The 15,714-nt window shown below is 48.8% G+C and overlaps 1 protein-coding gene across 4 annotated transcripts in view; it reads right to left on the reverse strand.

Annotated features, from left to right (window-relative positions):
• The window catches only part of PPP2R3C (protein phosphatase 2 regulatory subunit B''gamma), a 51,898-nt gene that overhangs the window by 20,942 nt on the left and 15,242 nt on the right, over nucleotides 1-15,714 (reverse strand). For all 4 annotated transcript variants that reach the window (XM_069732241.1, XM_069732237.1, XM_069732247.1 and 1 more), the window contains 3 exons: nucleotides 6,588-6,685; nucleotides 3,701-3,771; nucleotides 1,741-1,873 (listed from right to left, as the gene is read on the reverse strand). In XM_069732241.1, coding sequence (XP_069588342.1) covers nucleotides 1,741-1,873; nucleotides 3,701-3,771; nucleotides 6,588-6,685 — 302 coding nt within the window. The remainder of the gene's footprint in view (nucleotides 1-1,740; nucleotides 1,874-3,700; nucleotides 3,772-6,587; nucleotides 6,686-15,714) is intronic.

Consider the following 15,714-nt stretch of genomic DNA (forward strand, 5'->3'; position numbering starts at 1 on the left):
AGTATGATAGGGTGGGGGGGGAGCACGGGTGGGGGGGGTATCGGAGCATGGGGGGGTGGATCGGAGCACGGGAGGGGTGGAACGGAGCACGGGGGGGGATGGAACGGAGCACAGGGGGGTGGAACGGAGCACGGGGGGGGTGGAACGGAGAATGGGGGGGTGGATCGGAGTGCAGGGGGGGTGATTGGAGCACAGGGGGAGCGGACATGAGCACGGGGGGAGCGGAGCACAGGACGGAGGGAGCCGGAGCAGTGTACCGGACAGATCGGGAGGCTGGGGGGGCGATCGGTGGGGTGGGGTGGGGGCACATTAGTATTTCCAGCCATGGCCGATGATATTGCAGCATCGGCCATGGCTGGATTGTAATATTTCACCAGTTATAATAGGTGAAATATTACAAATCGCTCTGATTGGCAGTTTCACTTTCAACAGCCAATCAGAGCGATCGTAGCCACGGGGGGGTGAAGCCACCCCCCCTGGGCTGTACTACCACTCCCCCTGTCCCTGCAGATCGGGTGAAATGGGAGTTAACCCTTTCACCCGATCTGCAGGGACGCGATCTTTCCATGACGCCACATAGGCGTCATGGGTCGGATTGGCACCGACTTTCATGACGCCTACGTGGCGTCAAAGGTCGGGAAGGGGTTAAGAAATGAAGGTCAGTCAGTCCGAAAAATTGGGAAAACTTTGAAAGTGTCCCCAAGTGCAGTGGCAAAAACCATCCAGCGCTACAAAGAAACTGGCTGACATGAGGACCGCCCCAGGAAAGGAAGACCAAGAGTCACCTCTGCTTCTGAGGATAAACTTATCTGAGTCACCAGCTTCAGAAATCGCAGGTTAACAGCAACTACAACTGTTAAGAGGAGACTTTGTGCAGAAGGCCTTCGTGGTAAAATAGCTGCTAGGAAACCACTGCTAAGGACAGGCAACAAGCAGAAGAGACTTGTTTGGGCTAAAGAACACAAGGAATGGACATTAGACCAGTGGAAATCTGTGCTTTGGTCTGATGAGTCCAAATTTGAGATCTTTGGTTCCAACCACCGTGTCTTTGTGCGACGCAGAAAAGGTGAACGGATGGACTCTACATGCCTCGTTCCCACCGTGAAGCATGGAGGAGGTGTGATGGTGTGGGGATGCTTTGCTGGTGACACTGTTGGGGATTTATTCAAAATTGAAGGCATACTGAACCAGCATGGCTAGCACAGCATCTTACAGCAGCGCTATTTTATCTGGTTTGCGTTTAGTTGGACCATCATTTATTTTTCAACAGGACAATGACCCCAAACACACCTCCAGGCTGTGTAAGGGCTATTTGACCATGAAGGAAAGTGATGGGGTGCTACGCCAGATGATCTGGCCTCTACATTCACCAGACCTGAACCCAATCGAGATGGTTTGGGGTGAGCTGGACTGCAGAGTGAAGGCACAAGGGCCAACAAGTGCTAAGCATCTCTGGGAACTCCTTCAAGATTGTTGGAAGACCATTTCCGGTGACTACCTCTTGAAGCTCATCAAGAGAATGCCAAGAGTGTGCAAAGCAGTCATCAAAGTAAAAAGGTGGCCATTTTGAAGAACCTAGAATATAAGACATAATTTCAGTTGTTTCACACTTTTTTTAAGTATATAATTCCACATGTGTTAATTCATAGTTTTGATGCCTTCAGTGTGAATGTACAATTTTCATAGTCATGAAAATACAGAAAAATCATATATATATATATATATATATATATGCATTACCTGTCCTTAAAGGATCAAGGAAAAAAAAGAACTTCCGGACCGCTGTGCAGACGTAGAAAGAATAGAAGGACTTCTCCAGGCCATCTAGTTGAGGCAGGGTTGGAATGAGCTCGAGGATATAATTCTCCAAGTCCTGTACAAGAGTAAAGAAGTCGTCAGATACATTTCCTATATCAATCACTGACATTCTCATTATGTTTTTTTTTCTGCTTTACATCTGCATATACATAAAAAAGAACTTAATGAAATCATCAGACAAATCCTTGTTTTTTCTCGTAAATATTTGTTAGATTTTATGAAATAATTTTTGTCTAATTGCTGAAAATAAAGCTTTTGTTTTCTCAATATGCCAAAGAATTTTTGCTTGTCAGAGTATGGCTGCCGTCACACTAGCAGTATTTGGTCAGTATTTTACCTCAGTATTTGTAAGCCAAAACCAGGAGTGGAACAATTAGAGGAAAAGTAGAATAGAAACATATGCACCACTTCTGCATTTATCACCCACTCCTGGTTTCGGCTTACAAATACTGAGGTAAAATACTGACCAAATACTGATAGTGTGACGGCAGCCTTACACTGACAAGGAATCGATTAACCCATGCAGTCATGGCAGGCGCGAGTGCCCACAGCATCCATGGCAAACAAACAGTGCCCCATGACTGCATGATCGCACATGGACAGAAGGAGCCGTCTCCCTCTGTCCTACCACCTAGATGCTGCAATCGCTAATGACCGCAGCATCTACAGGGTTAGGGGTAAATCCAGTCGCAGTTATTACAGTGGGACATCAGCTGTTTATTAGAGCTGCAACCCGTAGTAGACGGCAAAGGCACAGCTCATGTGTAGTGCCATCCCATGGACGGAAATGTGCGGCCTTCTGCACTAATACGGGTGTACATTTATAATAATTTGCAATAAGGGGTTAATATTCTAAAAGACATGGGAAACAAAGACGCTCATACCAGTGCATACAACTATTATAGAGCTTAGGTTAGCACATTATCAGAAATTCACATGAGCTGCAAGGGCTGAGCTTTATTGGGCTGGAGAGGTAGCAGTTACACCGAGGCCCTTGAGAATGGAGGGGAGCAGGCAAAGACCCCAATGCCACATAGAAAGACAATAGTATTATTAAAGAGTAAACATTGTTTCAATTTATTTTTTCCATAAATCAATGGGACCTGTGAAAATAAGAAACTTTGTAACATATGTTATCAGGGCAATCTGCTTCGTTCTCCTGCTGAACTGATTTTACATTCTCAAAAGTCTCAATTCTGGGGTAAAATCTGTCTTTAGTCAGTACAGAATTCCCCATTACTGAGATAGGAGATGATAGTTGGTGCTTATACTGTTCTATGGAGAACTGTAAGGGTATGTGCACACGTTCAGGATTTCTCTGACAAAAACCAGACATTTCTGCCAGAAATCCGCATGCGTTCTTTTCCGGAGCTTTCCCAATGCATTAAATAGCGGGAAAAACGTGAAAAATCCGCAAAATTAATGAACATGCTGCTTTTTTTACCGCAATGCGTTTTTTTTTTGCAGAAAAAAAACTCATCGTGTGCACAAAAATTGCGGAATGCATTCTAAATGATAGGATGCATATGTATGCGTTTTTTTCGCGAAAAAAAAAAAAAGTGAAAAAAATCCTTAACGTGTGCACATACCCTAACTGCCATTTCTGGAGAACTTGCAGCAGAATGTCTGTCTTTTCCTCTGTTCCTCCCCCTTCCACGGAATGTTAAAAGCACCAACTGTCATCTCCTAGCTCAGTAATGTAAATAGTCTGTCTTCACTGAATACAGATTTTAGCAAAAAAATTGAGAATGAACGGTAAGTCTAGGAGGATAAAAAAGCTAATTTCTCCGATAAGATACATTACAAGGTCTATGAACAGGTATCAATCATATGTCTCATAGGTTTCAGCAATACGACAGTAAGTATGGCGTCTGCTACATACCGACTCTCTCAGGTAACCTTGTCCGGCCACATCATATAAGCTCAAACCGATCCTCGTTTGGTGGAGCCATACTGTAGGGAAAGGATGCAGCCATTAGGACCACATTCATTACATATAGATTTTAGTGTCTGTCTATCAGATCATTGATGTAAAAAAGGAAAAATAATATACAGTCCTTAAAAGCATTTTGCAGTCATGTGGTTACAGGATCATACTATTTTCTCCCATATACTTGGCTAGTAATGCCCCCCATGCAGCACTTATAGCCGTGATCCACAGGCACGGACCTGCTAAAAAAAAATGTAGACTACAAAAACAAATCATTTTTACAATGAAGACTTAAATGAACATGAAATGTCTCGGATTTCTACAGGCATCATCGGCACTAATTTTAATGGACGTGGTTCTCTCTATCCAGTTCTCCTCTTCGATATACGTTACTTCTGCTACACTGCAAAAAAAGTGACAACTAAAGTGTTAATGCAGCAGTTTTATAATATGTGGCATTTATTGCATTATAACTAAGAGTAAATGTTTGATCTTCAATATGACGAGAAAAGTGCAGACGGAGTACTTCAAACTTCCTTTTCCGTATCATAAATAGATTTATTGTGGTCTACGTTAGTCACCGGCATGAAAAAGAACACTTGTGTGACCTGAAAAAAAAGGTCGAACCTGAAAAAAAAATGGACGTACTTGAAAAAAAAAAAGGTCAAACCTGAAAAAAAGGACTAACCTGAAAAAAAAGGACTAACCTGAAAAAAAGGGCTAACCTGAAAAGAAGGACTAACCTGAAAAAAATGGACGAAGTTGAAAAAAAAATGGACGAACCTGAAAGAAAGGATTAATCTGAAAAAAAGGACTAACCTGAAAGAAAGGACTAACCTCAAAAAAATGGACGAACCTGAAAGAAAGGACTAACCTGAAAAAAGCACAATGGGATAGGGACAATAAGAAATGGCCAAGCAAAATTTAGTAAAAGTAGTTTCTCTCAGAAAAGGGAGAAACCACTCTGAGGGAGACCTTTTGTGGGACAGAATGCTGTTGATACCCCACATGCCGGTCATGTTTGAAGACTCAGCTTGCTATATGCGGTGAGATCGCTCCTTTACAATAATTGCTGTAAATGATATCCATGTATGAGCGCACCATTTTGGGACATAGGTAATCATGCACTCTGTGGGTCAAACATTATCTGACAGTGTGCATTGTCTATTCCCCCCTTTTGGATTTATGGCATATACATTATTTTGCCCACAGGGTGCAGAATACCGTATAATATTTTGAATATATTAGTTCCCCAGGATTGTTTGCTGCTATCATCTTTGTTTAGGTAGCTTTCTATATGTTGCAGTGCATTCACCTCTTATAGAGATATATACATTTGTTTTTGGGCCTAATACAGTGAAAAGAGTCCCTGTATTATTAGGATCTTTGGGTCCATCTATTTGTTATATGGGACTCATTTGACTTTCGGCTATAAGCCCATACCTGTGCATCTGGAATGACATTACCTGCTAGGATGATTTAGTGCTTCCACTCTCTGAAATTGGGCCTTTTAAATCAGGGTGTAACTGGCCCTGTCTAACTGAGTCCACATCTATGGTTGGAGGTGGTTTCTTTCCGATCTGTATTCATTGAGTCGGGTCATTTAGTCTACTAGATGAATGTCCAGTGGATTCTGACCCATGTCCAGAACACATGCTTGGACTGGTTGCAAGGTCAGCACTCTATTTATGATGGCCAGCCTATAAGCAGTCTGTGACATAGAGCAATAGATTGAATAGCACTGTGAACACGCTACCTAACTTTGTTGGTGTCACGTGAATTGTTGGCACATGTGCACATTATTTGTCTAGTCTTGTGATTTATTACATTATATTACCCTTTTTAACTATAAAAATTAACTTTTAATGCGTAAACGCTCAATAAAATGGCGCCGGAAGCGGCGCATGCGCAGATCAATATTTCAGCTCAGTAAATTTTTCAGAGCCGAAATCTTGATCTCTGCATGCGCCACTTCCGGCGCCATTTTATTGAAGTCCTGCACACAGGACACCAGCTTCCACAATGCACATGCCGCCTAAACAATGATGGCGGCGGTGCAAAATTTTAATAAGGAGGCAACTCTCTGAATAATCAGTGACCTGTACAAGAAGCACAGGAGGCTGGGTGGGGGTGGAGAACCAGAAAAAGACCCTGCCCCATTTCCCTCCCCGAAGCATAGAAGACGTCATTTTATGAAAACTTCACAAGGTGAGTATTCATCAGCCACGGAGCGGATCCCTTCATATCAGGTATCAGATAAATCAGCATCACAGTGCCATTATGGCCATGCCTTTAGTTTAAAGGGTTCAATCCTACTGACAGGTTCTCTTTAAGGGAGTTTTCTGATTTTGGAGAACCCCGTTAACCCTGCTTTAGTTTATTTTATAAATACAAACAAACTGTGCTTTTCTCACCCTCCCCAAGTCCACATCTGATACTCCAGCGCTGCGACGATGTCTCTTAGAGCTCACTGGTGTTAGCACTGCAGACAATATGTCTATGGCTCTGCCCAAGTTGACGTCATGAGCTGCTCAGAGTCACTATTTTTGTTGACAGAACTGCAGCCAAACAGTGAGCATGTGACGTTGACTCAGACAGAGCCGGAGAGCTCAATGATTGGCATCATCACTGAAGACAATATCAGACACCGAGAGCAACAGAGACTCAGTGCTGAACCTGGGGAGGGTGAACAAAGCGCAGTTATTCAGTGGGAAGGTGGGGGGGAAGTAAACTGCAGCCGGGCCACAGGGGTTTCCCAAAACTGGAAAACCCCTTTAGGATCATAAAACAAGTCATAGTTAGTACCCTGGTAGAGAACCCAGGGGAACATGTGTCTTACCTTTTCTCATAACGTAGTTGAAAAACTGCATAATTGATATTCTGCCATACAGATCATTGTGAATAAGTTTGCTGAAGACTTTGGCTGTAAAAAATGACCTAAAGTGGAAAAAATACACATATCAGTAAAAAATAGATTTTTGTGTACTCACCGTAAAATCCTTTTCTCCGAGCCAATCATTGGGGGACACAGGACCATGGGTGTTATGCTGCTGCCACTAGGAGGACACTAAGTAATACAGAAAGAATAGCTCCTCCCCTGAAGTATACACACTCCTGCTGGCTCTCAGTGAACCAGTTCGGTAACAAAGCAGTAGGAGCTTAATATTTAACAAGGATGAACTATGCCAAAACCAAGATAACTAAAAAAAACCAAAGCCAATAGGCTAACAGGGTGGGTGCTGTGTCCCCCAATGATTGGCTCGGAGAAAAGGATTTTACGGTGAGTACACAAAAATCTCTTTTTCTCCTACGCCTCATTGGGGGACACAGGACCATGGGACATCCTAAAGCAGTCCCTGGGTGGGAAACAATTAACTGCAATTGCTGCTTGTACCCACAAGTTACAGATGCGGCACAGCCGCCAGCAAAATTCGTCTGCCGACGGTCGCATCTGCCGAGGCCTGAGAGTGAATATGGTAATGTTTTGTAAAGGTATGCAGGCTGGACCAAGTCGCAGCCTTACAAACTTGTGCTGCCCAAGCTTGGTGCCGGATGGCCCAGGACGCACCCACTGACCGAGTGGAATGAGCCTTAATCCCTGCTGGGACAGGAAGACCTCTGACTCGGTAGGACTCTTGAATAGCCGAACGAATCCATTTGGCTATTGTCGCCTTGGAAGCGGGAAACCCTTTCCTCGGTCCTTCCGGGAGCACGAATAGGGCATCTGACCTGCGGAAAGACGCTGTCCGCGAGATGTATCTCCTAAGAGCTCTCACTAAATCCTGTGTGTGAAGGGCCTTCTCGATGCGATGGACTGGTGCCGGACAGAGTGACGGTAAGACAATCTACTCATTGAGATGAAAAGAGGATACAACTTTCGGTAGAAAAAAGGGGGATGTCCGCAAAACCACCTTATCCTGATGAAAATTCAGGAACGGAACTTGAGAGGACAGAGCCGCCAGCTCGGAGATTCATCTAATAGAGGTGACCGCAACCAGAAAAGCCACTTTCCATGAAAGAAGACACAGGGAAACCTCCTGTAGAGGTTCGAAAGGAGCCTGTTGCAAAACTCCGAGGACCAGATTAAGATCCCATGGTTCCAACGGCATCCTATAGGGGGCACCCGATGGGAGACTCCCTGAATAAACGTCTTGACCTGTAATCTGTTGGCAATCCTGCGTTGGAAGAGAACAGACAGGGCTGAGATCTGCCCCTTGAGAGAACTAAGGGCGAGACCCAAGTCCAAACCCGTTTGTAAGAACTCGAGAATGGAAGGAATGGAAAAATGTAGAAGAGAACGTCCTCGGTCGCTACACCAAGAAAAGAAAGTCTTTCAAGTGCGATGATAGATACGCATAGACGTATGCTTTCTAGCACTGATCATGGTAGCTATGACTTTTGGAGAGACCCAGGACTCAACGGCCATGCCATCAAACACAGGGCCTCTGAGTTCTGGTGGTAAAAAGGGCCTGAGATAGCAGATCTGTGCGAATCAGTAATCGCCAGGGAACGTCGGAAACTAGTTGAACTAGTTCCGCGTACCACGCCCCGCGTGGCCAATCTGGCGCAATCAGGATTACCGGTACACTCTCTGCTCTGATTTTCTTGATGACTCTCGGCAGGAGAGGAAGCGGGGGAAATATGTACGGAAGCCGAAAATGATGCCACGGGAGTACAAGAGCGTCTGCCCCGATGGCTGCTGGATCGTGGGACCGAGCCATGAAGTTGGGAACCTTGGGAGTTCAGCCGTGAGGCCATCAGATCCACGTCCAGGGTTCCCCAGCGACAGCAGATCTGGTGGAAGATCTCTGGTTGGAGAGACCACTCCCCGGAGTCAAGGCATTGCCGACTGAGGAAGTCTGCCTCCCAACTGTCCACTCCCCGGATGTGAACCGCAGAGATCATTGAACAGTTTTCCTCGGCCCATCGGAGAATATGGCCCACCTCTGTCATAGCCGTCCTGCTGCGGATTCCTCCTTGGCGGTTGATGTATGCCACTGCGGTGGCGTTGTCGGACTGAATCCTGATTGGGCGACCTGCTAGGAAGGGATGGAACTGGAGAAGTGCCAGCCTAATCGCCCGGATTTCCAAGATGTTGATTGGAAGGCGTGATTCCTGGGGGGACCAGTGACCCTGAGCAGTGTGATGAAGGAACACGGCTCCCCAGCCTAGAAGACTGGCGTCTGTCGTCACAACCAGCCAATGTAGTGGAAGAAAAGACTTCCCTTGATTCAGGGAGGATTTCAATGTTCACCACCTGAGGGACTGTCTGACTTGCTAGGGAAGAAGGAACTGACGGTCTAGGGAGAAGGGGTTCCTGTCCCAAACAGCCAGAAGGGCATGCTGTAGGGGACGGAGGTGTAGTTGGGCAAATGGAACTGCCTCCATAGCTGCTACCATCCTGCCGAGGACTCTCATACTGAAGCACAGAGAGCGAGAGCAAGGCTGAGAGAGTTTCTGACATCTTTTCCGGGGGAACAAAGACCAACCCCCGGGACGAGTCGAGTATCATTCCTAGAAAGGAAATTCGCTGAGCCGGTACTGGTGAAGATTTTTTGAAGTTTATCTTCCAACCCACGCGAGAAAAGGTATCTATTGTGATGGCCACGGCTTCCTTGCAGGAGCGGAAAGAGGGGCCTTTGATGAGGATATCGTCTAAGTACAGAAGCGCCACCACACCTCAGGTGTGGAGTATGGCCACGGCAGCCGCCATGACCTTGGTGAATACCCTGGGGGCGGTGGCAAGGCCGAAGGGCAGAGCAACGAATTGGAAGTGATCTTCCTGAACTGCGAAGCGAAGAAACCTTTGGTGAGAAGGTAAAATAGGAATGTGGAGGTATGCGTCCTGGATGTCTATAGATGCCAGGAACTCGCCTTTTTCCATGGAGGCGATGACAGAACGATGCGATTCCATCCGGAACCGTCGCACCCTGATGAACTTGTTCAGCAGTTTTAGGTCCAGTATGGGCCGTACTGTACCGTCCTTCTTTGGAACAATGAAGAGGTTTGAATAAAAACCTTGAAACCTTTCGTTTTGAGGGACCGGGACAATAACTCCGTCTTTTCTCAGAGAGCTTATAGCTTTGAAGAACTCTGATGCTTTTGCCCTGGGAGGAGAAGACAGGAAAAAACGGTTTGGAGGACGAGATAAGAGATCTATCTTGTATCCGGAGGACACTAGATCGCGGACCCACTCGTCGTGAACGGCACTGAAGGAAAGCAGGCGGCCGCCTACCTTGAGGGTGTCCCCCGGATACCGCAGTGAGTCAGTGTGTGGAAGGTCTGCCCGTTCTGGCGCCTCTGGATCCCGGCTGTCTTGGCCTGCCTCTCCATGAAGGGGAAGGCTTAAAAGAGGTCTGTGAACCTCTGTCTCCACGTTGTGCCCGGCCGGAACCGGGAGATGTGGAAGTAGAGGACCAGTTTGAGTTGTAATGAAAAAAAATCGGGACCGAGCCTGTGGTTGCGGGTTCCGAAAAGGCCGAGAGGGTCTCTGTTGAGGAAGAAATTTACTCTTCCCTCCAGTGGCGTCAGAAATAAACTGGTCGAGCTTTTCGCCAAAAAGGCGACCGCTGTGATATGGGAGAGAAGTCAATAACTTTTTAAAAGTAGAATCCGCACCAGTCCCTGAGCCACAAGGACCTCCGGATGGTGATGGCATTGGCTGCTGCTTGAGAAGTGCAGTCAGCGGCATCCAGGGACGCGGTCACTACAAAATCTCCTGCTCTTGCTATCTGAGTAGCGAGGTCTGCTATCTCGGGAGGAAGATTGGTATCCAGTACTGCTGAAGACAAGACCTCAGCCCAGTGGGTCATAGCCTTAGCCACCCACGTAGCGGCAAAAGATGGAAAGAGTGCAGCCGCTGAGGCTTCAAAAGCTGAACGCGCCATATTGTCGATCTGACGATCGGTTGGATTTTTAATAGAGGCTCCCTCCGAAGAGGATAAAACAGATTTCGTAGCCAGGCGCGATACCGGAGGATCTACTGGGGGAGATTGTGACCAATCTTTTCTTAGATCCTGGAAAAAGGGATATTTGGACTCCATGGGCTTCTGCCCTGGAAATCATTTATCTGGACGGATCCTGTGAGATTCAACAATTTGCTTAAACTCAGGATGAGTGGCGAACACTCTGTGAGCTCGCTTAGTCCTCTTAAAGGACACGGCATGACCCGTTTTCGATAAAGGTTCCTCCTCAAGTCTCAAAGCCTTATTCACTGACTCAATTAGAGAGTCTCCTGATCGTGATGATATTCCTGATCTAGGGACGTGTCAGAATCGTCCTCTGAAACAGGTTCTCTACTAGCCCCAATGGAAGGGGAGCGAGAAATGGAGCTCTCAGAACCCGAATCCCGGTGATGGTCTGGGGATATGGCACGAGTCCTTTTCCTGGAAGAGTGAGAACTCCTTGGCAAGGTACGACCCCTGGAGTACAAGGGGTTCTGACCATCGGGAGCGTCGTCCGTATTAGTGCCCTGGTTAGAGGAACGAGTCTAACGCTTTTGCCAGGGATGCCATAGATCGGGAAAGGGAGGTAGCTCACTCAGGAGGACTAGGCTCACTGGGTTCAGTATCAGCAACAGGTGGTTCCTGAGCCGTCACCGGTTCACAAGCTGCGCACAATGCAGTATTGTGACCTCGGGGTAATGATACCTTACAGGAGGTACATGCAGCGAAAAATACAGTGTGGGTTTTCCCAGACTTTTTGTGAGGCTTTGGTTGAGACAAAGTAAAGCCTGGAGGAAAGCGCTTACTAGCAGGGGAAGGGTTAAGCTATGCTTCTGGAGCTTACCCAGGTCCTGTGTCTTGAGTCCCCAGGGCAGGTCCGCAGTGTAGGCAGAGAAAAAACGCTAGTCCTGAGGGCTGTGACAGGAAACGCTGGAGCAGTGCTGCAGCATCAGGGCTGTGGGTGTCTCAAGATGGTCGCAGAGACCAGGAAGTGGGAGCTCATCACAGGGAACGAGAAGCGCCAGGAAAAGTGGGCGGAGCTAACTGCAGCGGCCCGCGACCGCTATTGGCGTCAACATTAGCGGCACTCCTTCGTGGGGTTGCCGCATTACGGACCACCCACGGACACAGGCTTAAGGTGCGGACCTCCCATACCCCGGGGACCAGGACCCCCCAGCGCCTCGGCATCCGCAGTGTACTCACGGTAGATGCGGTGGGCCAGTGCTCAATCCACCGTCACCATAGTCAGGGAGGGGGTGAAGAGCTTCTGCTGCCATGCGTCATCCGCTATATCAGTGGTGATGCAGAGGGGGGCTGCACAGACGCCATATATATCATGTCCGGCTATGCACCTGGCTCCAGGAGCGGTAGATGGAGGGCCTCTCCATGTGGTCGCCTGCTATGGAGGGGGGAGTTCGGAACGCGAAGGAACCGTCGCCCGTAAGGTGAGCTCAGGGCTTGCATCCAATGTTGCAGGAAAGGATACGGGAGGAATGCTCCACGTACTTGCCTGTTGATGGTTCGGGGGAGATCGGAACCTAGAATGGATCCGTCGCCCCCATTCGCTCCGTTAAAGAAAAATAGAATAAAGTAAAAAGCTAAAATAAAAACGGTCGGGCTGAAAGCAGACCCAAGTGCCTCCTACAGACACTAAGCAAGAACTGGTTCACTTAGAGCCAGCAGGAGGGTGCATACTGCAGGGGAGGAGCTATTCTTTCTGTGTTTACTTAGTGTCCTCCTAGTGGCAGCAGCATAACACCCATGGTCCTGTGTCCCCCAATGAGGCGTAGGAGAAAAGGAGATTTTTGTGTACTCACCGTAAAATCTTTTTCTCCGAGCCAATCATTGGGGGACACAGGACCATGGGGTGTTATGCTGCTGCCACTAGGAGGACACTAAGTAGATAAAAAGATTAGCTCCTCCTCTGCAGTATACACCCCTTCACTGGCTACAATTTCAACCAGTTCGGTAGTAAAGCAGTAGGAGCATGAACAAAAGACAAACTATGTCAAAAACCAAGAAGTAACAACAAGCCAAACAGGCTAACAGGGTGGGTGCTGTGTCCCCCAATGATTGGCTCGGAGAAAAAGATTTTACGGTAAGTACACAAAAATCTCCTTTTCTCCTACGCCTCATTGGGGGACACAGGACCATGGGACGTACAAAAGCAGTCCCTGGGTGGGGAGCAATATGCTAATACCCCATGTACCACTGGCTTGCGGCTAAGGAACTGCCGCTTGCAGAATGCGCCTGCCAAGGGCGGCGTCTGCAGAAGAGAGAGAATGAATGTGGTAATGCTTGGTAAAAGTGTGCAAACTGGATCATGTCGCAGCCTTGCAGACCTGCTGTGCCGACACCTGGTGCCGAATGGCCCACGAGCCACCCACCGACCGGGTAGAATGGGCCTTGATCCCTGCTGGAATAGGAACACCTTTGGCACGATAGGATTCTTCAATGGTCGACCGAATCCATTTAGCTAGAGTAGCTTTAGAAGCGGGAGAACCCTTCCTTGGCCCCTCTGGAAGTACAAACAAAACATCCGACGTGCGGAAGGGAGCCGTCCGCGAGACGTACCGACGAAGAGCCCTTACCACATCAAGAGTGTGTAGAGCCTTTTCAATGCGATGGACTGGTGCCGGACAGAACGAAGGCAGAACAATCTCCTCATTGAGGTGGAAAGAAGAAACGACCTTGGGCAGAAAAGCGGGAGAGGTCCTCAATACTGCCTTGTCCGGATGAAAAATTAGAAACGGAGGGCGACAGGAGAGTGCAGCCAACTCCGAAACCCGTCTGATGGACGTAATGGCTACTAGGAAAACCACCTTCCAGGAGAGGAAGGTCAGGGAAATGTCCTGTAGCAGTTTGAAGGGAGTCTCCTGGAGAGCTCCGAGAACTAAATTAAGATCCCACGGATCCAAGGGCATTTTGTAGGGAGGCGCCACAGGGGAGACTCCCTGGAAAAAAGTCTTCACCGGCAATCTTTCGCTGGAAAAGGACTGACAATGCCGAAACCTGACCCTTTAGAGAGCTAAGGGCAAGTCCCGACTCTAGTCCAGACTGAAGAAAATCCAATATGGCAGGGATAGAAAATACCAGAGGAGATCGCCCCTGTGCGTCGCACCATGAGAAGAAAATTCGCTAGGTACGGTGGTAACTGCGCATGGAAACAGGTTTCCTAGCCCTGATCATGGTGGAAGACACCTTGGGAGTGAAACCCGCTTGGCCTAGAATCCAGGATTCAACGGCCAGGCCATCAAAGACAGGGCCCCTGAGTTCTGGTGGCAAATCGGGCCCTGTGAGAGAAGATCCACGCGATCTGGAAGACGCCAGGGGGCGTCGGCGACCAGCTGAACCAGTTCCGCGTACCATGCCCGGCGCGGCCAGTCCGGTGCGACGAGAATCACTGGTACCCCCTCTGCCCTGATCTTCTTGATGACCCTCGGCAGCAGGGGAAGAGTGGGAAAAATGTACGGGAGGCGGAACTGGTGCCAAGGCAAGACCAGGGTGTCTGCTCCGATGGCCCATGGGTCGAGTGACCGAGCAAAGAACTGTGGAACCTTGTTGTTCAACCTGGATGCCATGAGATCCACATCCGGGGTCCCCCAGCGATGACAGATCTGCTGGAAAACCTCCGGGTGAAGAGACCACTCGCCCGAGGTGAGGCCCTGGCGGCTGAGGAAGTCCGCCGCCCAATTCTCCACACTTGGAATGTGGATCGCCGAGATGGGCGAATGATTGGATTCCGCCCAGTGCAGGATGTGGGACACCTCGAGCATAGCCGTCTTGCTGCGGGTTCCCCCTTGACGGTTGATGTACGCCACGGCCGTGGTGTTGTCGGACTGGATTCTGACTGGGTGACCCGCCAGAAGGTGGTGAAACTGGAACAATGCTAGTCTGATAGCTCGTATCTCCAGGAGATTGATGGGAAGACGAGACTCTCGAGTGGACCACCGCCCCTGAGCTGTGTGATGGTTGAAAACTGCCTCCCAGCCTATGAGGCTGGCATCGGTGGTCACCACCAGCCACCGCACAGGGAGAAAAGATCTTCCCTGGGTTAGGGAGGACTTCAACGTCCACCACCTGAGGGTCTTTCTGACCCGTTGGGACAGGAAGAAGCGGCGGTCGAGGGAGGACGGGTTGCCGTCCCACGCCGACAGTAGCACATGCTGAAGGGGACGGAGGTGAAATTGCGCGAATGGAACCGCTTCCATGGCAGCTACCATCTGCCCGAGAACGCGCATGCTGAATCGGATGGAGTGGGAGACTGGACTGGAGAGACTCTGAGCTCCCTGCTGCAAGGCCAAGGCCTTGTCTTAAGGGAGGATGACCAGACCGCGAGAAGTGTCCAGAGTCATCCCAAGAAAGGAGATCCGCTGGTCCGGAATCGGAGAGTATTTCTCGAAGTTTATCTTCCAACCCAGGCGAGAAAGCGTATCCACCGTGAGAGCGACGGACTCTTCGCAGGCTGGGTAAGAAGGACCTTTTATCAGTAGGTCGTCCAGGTACGGAAGTACCACCACTCCCATGGAATGAAGAATGGCCATGGCAGCCGCCATAACCTTCGTGAAGACTCTGGGGGCGGTGGCGAGACCGAAGGGCAAGGCCACAAATTGGAAGTGCTCTCCGCGACATGCGAAGCGGAGGAACTGTTGATGCGGAGGAAAGATTGGGATGTGGAGGTAAGCATCCTCGATGTCTATGGACGCCAGGAATTCTCCTTTTTCCATGGACGCGACCACAGATCGGAGGGATTTCATCCTGAAGTGACGGATGTTTACAAATTTGTTTAGCAGTTTTTGGTCCAGGATCGGACGGAGCGATCCGTCCTTCTTTGGGACCACAAATAGGTTCGAGTAGAACCCTTTGAACCTTTGGTCTAGGGGAACCGGAATGATGACTCCGTCCCCTTGAAGTGCCCGTATGGCCTGAAGAAGAGCTGTTGCCTTTGATTTTGGAGGGCAAGCGCGTTGGGGGGGGGGGGGGGGGGGGGGAGAAAATTCTATTTTGTATCCGGTGGACACC

The sequence above is a fragment of the Ranitomeya imitator genome, chromosome 1 (genome assembly GCF_032444005.1).
Source record: "Ranitomeya imitator isolate aRanImi1 chromosome 1, aRanImi1.pri, whole genome shotgun sequence".
Taxonomy (NCBI): domain Eukaryota; kingdom Metazoa; phylum Chordata; class Amphibia; order Anura; family Dendrobatidae; genus Ranitomeya; species Ranitomeya imitator.